Raw genomic sequence first — 6,000 nt, 5'->3', positions numbered from 1 at the left:
ATCGCCAAGATCCGTTGAAGTGTTCCAGAGTTATAACCTCATAAAGGGACAGTGGTCAGAATTGTAAAAATTGGCCCGGTCATTAACGTGCAAACCACCCTCGGGGGTAAAGGGGCTAAAGATAATTACTGTTACAGCCATATATTACACTGGATGTGGTACCAACAGAATCTACAGCACGGCACGCACAGAAACAGGCTCTCATACGGCTCCACACCAAAATAAAAAAGTTTTGGGACTCAGAAAATGGAGACACAAACTGATTTCTTTCTTTTTCGCATTTTTATAAGAAGTTCATCTTTTTTTTCAGCTATTAAAATAAAATCAGACTGCCATGTTGGTTATTAATACTGCACAATGAACATTGCAATAATGCAGCCCACAACACAGGGGTGAACGGACTGAATTATTTTCCTATTTTCGGTACACTAGAAGGTAAAATAAATGGATTAATCCAAAACTACAACTTGTCCCAAAAAAACCCTCAAAATGGGAACGTGATAATAGTAACTGTGTGGCCCCTCTGTGATCCACTCATACTGCCTGCTCACTGCCCACATCGATGGCATCGGCGCTCCGCAGGACACTCGGTGATGGCCGAGCGTTCAGAATGACAGGTCGTGCAGATGATCGCCGATAACAGGACTGGCGGCCCTGGCCGACTGCCGAGCACAGTTCAGATGTGACATTACACAAACGGAGCCAGAAATGGAGCGGCTTGTTCTCCTGGATGTGGCCGGGCTGCAAGAGCCTCAGCGGGGTCTGCGTGTCCTAGAATGGCTCCGGTATCTGCGGAGGACGCTGCCCGCCACCGCCCGGGTAACCGTCTGTATGCATGAGAGTACGGGGGGCAGGATGGGTCATAGCTCCAGTGGGCGCGGTGATGGTGTGTGGTGTTGGCCCCAGGGGGCAGCTGTGACACACTGGTGTACGGGAGTGCTGGGAGTTGTAGTGTCAGCAGCTGAGGTTACAAGGACGGATGCTGGAGGGTGGGCACAGCTGAGGATGTCCCATGACTTTGTGCCCACCTGGGTTCCCTTAGTTACAGATGGAGCTGTGTACCAGGGCTGAGGTGACGATATTGTCCCAGCGCCATGGGAGACCTACAGGTGACAGCGGTTCCTCCCTCGGGGGACATCTTCACCTCAGCTATGTGCCTGTCAGGCCGTGTTCACACTTACAATAACCGTCCAGTAAATACAAAGAAAAGCAATGGAATTAAAGTAATGGATCTGTTTCCTATAGGTTTCAGCTTAAAAAAAATGTTATTTTAGCTGGATTAAAGACACTTGTCTCCATCTTATTGCTGACAGATCCTTCTGTTACATTGCTGACAGCAATATGGACGAATCAGTTCTAAAATGCTTCACCGGATTCTTGTCAAACGTATGATTACCGGACATGTGAACACAGCTACCTAGGGTTAGTCAGATCATACTCTCTATATAACAGCATCAGAGAGCGCACAGTTCATACCGGCAATGCCACCGGCCCGACTCCACAATAAAGCTGAAATGTCAGCAAGACAGGCAGAGGAGCGCCGTGCTCCTGAAGAAACATCATGAGACAAACCGTTTGTACTGTAGTATGTTGGAGTCAAATCTATGAAAAGTCTCGCACTTCTGGGAAAAAAAAAATAAAGGCATTTTTTTTTTACTTTGTTTAACAATTTAAAATCTCTGAGCAGCTGTAGGTTTGGGCTGTAATTTATTCCAGCTTCTGCTCTAAATTGCTGTATAACAGCCAAACCCTGGAGTTGCTGCTCTCCACCTGCAAAAGTGTTGCGAGAAACGTAATATTTCAGAAAGCTGAAATATTTCACAGATTTGACACGTGCGAACAATTCAACTTTGTATGTAAAACAATCTGTCATGAATTGGTTAAAAAATTTAAAAAGTTCTGATAGTTATCCCCCACCTTTTTGATTAAACTTGATCATCTTGTTGAACTGTATGAAAGGGGATGTGCTTTGCCGCTCACGTCCACTTTATGGAATTGTTACTTTTTTAGCCATGAGATCTCTTATTATTATTATTTATTTATATAGCACCATTAATTCCATGGTGCTGTACATGTGAAAAGGGGTTATATACAGGGTTATAGATATCGTTAACAGTAAACAAATTTACAATGACAGACTGGTACAGAGGGGAGAGGACCCTGTCCTTGATGACTTACAGTCTTCGGGATAATGGGGCAGAGACAGGAGGTCGGTGTGCTGCAGCACTAGTGGTGGTGAGGCGGCAGCTCTGGCGGTGGCGACGTGGCAGCTCGGGTGGTTGGTGAGGCGGCCGCTCTGGCGGTGGCGACGTGGCAGCTCGGGTGGTTGGTGAGGCGGCAGCTCTGGCGGTGGTGACGCGGCAGAATGGTTATTGCAGGCTTTAGGCTTTCCTAAAGAGATAAGTTTTCAGGTTCCATCTGAAGGATCCGAGGGTGGTGGATAAGCGGACGTGTTGAGGCGTGGAATTCCAGAGGATGGGAGATATTCGGGAGAAATCTTGGAGGCGGTTGTGTGAGGAACGAATAAGTGTGGGGGAGAGTAGGAGGTCTTGGGAGGATCGAAGATTACGTGAGGGAAGATAGTGGGAGATTAGTTCAGAGATATAGGGAGGGGACAGGTTATGGATGGCTTTGTAGGTCAGTTAGTAGTTTGAACTGGATTCGTTGGGGAATTCGGAGCCAGTGGAGGGATTTGCAGAGGGGAGAAGCGAGGAGAGAGGTGGATTAGCCGAGCAGCAGAGTTGAGGACAGACTGGAGTGGTGCAAGGGAGTTAGCGGGGAGGCCACAGAGGAGGGTGTTGCAGTAATCGAGGCGGGAGATGAGGGCATTCACAAGAGTTTTAGTAGATTGTGGGCTGAGGAAGGGACAGATTCTGGCAATATTTTTGAGTTGGAGGCGACAGGAGGTGGCAAGAGTTTGGACGTGCGGTTTGAAGGACAGGGCAGAATCGAGAGTTACCCCGGGGCAGCGGATTTCAGATGCGGGAGAGATCCTGATGCCGTTTACCATAATAGATAGATCAGGTAGGGGGGATATGCGAGATGGGGGAAAGATGATGAGTTCGGTTTTGTCTACATTGAGTTTTAGGAAGGGAGAGTCGAAGAAAGAGGATATGGCTGACAGGCACTCTGGGATTCTGGACAGAAGAGAGGCGACATCTGAGCCAGAGAGGTAGATCTGAGTGTCGTCCGCATACAGGTGGTACTGGAAGCCATGGGACTTTGAGTTGTCCTAGGCCAAGGGTATAGATGGAAAAAAGTAGAGGCCCTAGGACAGAGCCTTGAGGGACTCCAACAGAGAGGGGGCGGGGTAAGGGGGTAGTGTGGGAGTGGGAAATGCTAAATGTGCGGTTGGAAAGGTATGAGGCAATCCAGGACAGGGCAAGGCCTTTGATGCCGAGGGAAGAACGAATCTGTAGCCGTAGGCAGTGGTTTACTGTGTCGAAAGCAGAGGACAGGTTGAAAAGGAGAAGGATGGAGAACTGTCTGTTAGCTTTGGCTGTAAGTCATTAGTAATTTTGGTCAGAGCAGTTTTGGTGGAGTGGTGGGGGCGGAAGCTAGATTGGAGGTTGTCAAGGATAGAGTTAGATGAGAGGTGGGAGGAAAGATGACCATGGACATGCTGCTCAAGGAGTTTGGAAGCAAATGGGAGCAGTGATATGGGGCGATAGCTGGGCATAGCAGTTGGGTCAAGGTTAGCTTTTTTGAGGATGGGTGTGATGGTGGCATGTTTGAAGGCAGAGGGGAAGGTACCAGAAGATAGCGATAGGTTGAAGAGATGGGTTAGGGCTGGAATGAGCGTGTTAGTGAGCTTGGGGGGCAGGTGGAAAGGTATGGGGTCAAGTGCACAGGTGGTGAGGTGTGATTTGGAAAGGAGGCGAGTAAGTTCTCCTTCAGTGATGTTGGAGAGGGAAGTTATTGGGGAAGGGCAGAGGTCTGGTAAATGGAGTGGTTGCGGTGGTGGAACAGTAAAGGTTTGCCTTGTGTGGTCGATCTTGTTTTTGAAATGGGTGGCAAAGTCCTCAGAAGAGATGAGGGGAGTTGGCGGAGGAGAGAGTTAAATGTGCTGAACAGTTGTTTTGGGTTGTAGGATAGTGAAGATACAAGGTTAGTCAAATAGGTCTGTTTAGCAGAAGTGAGGGCTAGTTTGAAGGCAAGTGTAGCTTGTTTGAAAGCGGTGAAGTTGTCTGGCAGGCGTGTTTTTTTTCTTGTCTGAGTTTTTTGGTGAGGTTGTTATGCCAGGGTTGCCTATTGATTTGTCGCACTTTGCCATGCATGAGAGGGGCGACTGAGTCTATGGCTGATGTGAGGGTGGAGTTATAGAAAGTGGTGGCGCTATCCGTGTCGTGGAGTGAAGATATGGAGGACAGGGGTAGAAGAGAGTCTGAGAGTCTGTGAATGTCTAGGTGTGCAAGGTTTCTGCGAGGATGTGGTACTGGCTGGACGTGGGGGGCGGGTGAGTAGGACAAGGAAGAGAAGGTGAAAATAATGGGGATGCAAACTTTGGAACTGGAACATTCACTCTCCCAGACTTTCCCTGGAACTTCAAACATTAAAACGGACTTCCGGGAGAAGTCAGTGTTTGGAGTTTATCACCGGCGTACGAAGCCTGAGCTTTTAAGTTCTGGTTCACTCATCTCTACTCTGCTACATCCAGCAGACTGTCTCCCTAGTCACTCCATTCAGAGAGGGACGCTGGCATGTGTCTCTTCCAGCTACAGCTCACATTTTGGCTGGACACTCCCAGCAGCACACTTGACTCTGCTTAGAGAAACACAGGTGCTCTCCTAATCAAGACCATGCAGAGCTGGGATCTAACCTTGTCCTTCCCAGCTTTGCTATACAAAATGTTAACTATGGGAAAGATAAGGGACAGTGGTGACTTTACCTTGCAACTTGACATGTATCCTGGTTTATCTATCTTATATCTCCCCTTCTTGCTTCAATTTTCTTCTCAATTAATGTAAACAATAATGTATAGCCTGGACACAATATATGCAGACTGATCTTTTAAACAATATGAAGTTTCATAGTTTTAAGTTCAAAAGAAGACACAAGTCCATCAAGTTCAACATTGTGATCCAGAGGAAGACAAAAACCCCGTAAGGCAGATGCTTATTGCCCCATGTCAGAGAAAAAAAAATCCTTCCTGATGCCACATACAGCAATCAGACCAGTTCCCTGGATCATCATCTCATCACAGAATTCATAACCTGTAATATTGTATTTTTTAAGAAAAGAAAAATCCAGATCCTCCTTGTACTCAGTAGTGGTTCTTAGGATATTGTGATTTTTGCTACACATAATAGTGCTGTCAAAATGTAAAAGCAATCCGGCTGGCAAACAGTGTAGCAAGAAAAGGAATCAAAACTCCATTATGTTTTTTTGGCTGCCACAAAAATATGCAAAAACAGGCGATCGAAGCATCGTACCTACCCGAAAATGGAATCAATAAAGTCGTCAGCTCAGGGTGCAAAAAATAAGTCCTCACCCAGCCCCAGACCTCAAAAAATGAGAACGTTTCAGGTCTCGGAAAATGGCAACAAAAGCAAAATCTTTTTTTTTTTTTATACAAATTTCAGATTTTTTTTGTTTTTCACCTCTAAATTAAAACATAAATTATACGTGTTTGGTATCTGCATACTCGAACTGACCTGGGGAATCATATTGCCAGGTCAGTTGTATCATATTGTGAACATGGTAAATAAAAAAATTAAACAATTATGAAATTGCACTTTTTTTTTTTGCAATTTTACCGCACTTGGATTCTTTTCTCCCCGTTTTCCAGTACACTATATGGTAAAATCAATGGTGCCATTCAGAAGTACAACCCGACCTGGAAAAAGACAAGCCCTCACATGGCCATTTTGAAAAAATTGAAATAAGTTTTGGCTCTTGGAAGAAGGGGAAGGAAAAATGAAAAAACAAACAAAAAAAAGGAAAATGGCCAAGACATGAAGGGGTTAAACATGTACAGTAGACAAAGCAGACATGTATTCC

At 46.0% G+C, this 6,000-nt stretch overlaps 1 protein-coding gene across 6 annotated transcripts in view; it reads left to right on the top strand.

The window, feature by feature from the left end:
* The first annotated feature begins 570 nt into the window (after nt 1-570).
* HEATR5A (HEAT repeat containing 5A) overlaps nt 571-6,000 on the top strand; it is an 85,570-nt gene continuing 80,140 nt past the window's right edge. For 4 of the 6 annotated variants that reach the window (XM_077261057.1, XM_077261064.1, XM_077261044.1 and 1 more), the window contains exon 1: nt 571-819. In XM_077261057.1, the coding sequence (XP_077117172.1) occupies nt 709-819 (111 nt within the window). In that variant the 5' untranslated portion in view covers nt 571-708. Of the gene's footprint in view, nt 826-6,000 lie in introns of all 6 variants that reach the window. The other 2 variants (XM_077261053.1, XM_077261040.1) reach the window with 1 other exon arrangement.

This window comes from Ranitomeya variabilis, chromosome 1 (assembly GCF_051348905.1).
Source record: "Ranitomeya variabilis isolate aRanVar5 chromosome 1, aRanVar5.hap1, whole genome shotgun sequence".
NCBI lineage: Eukaryota > Metazoa > Chordata > Amphibia > Anura > Dendrobatidae > Ranitomeya > Ranitomeya variabilis.
This window is presented reverse-complemented; position numbering and strand designations above follow the sequence as displayed.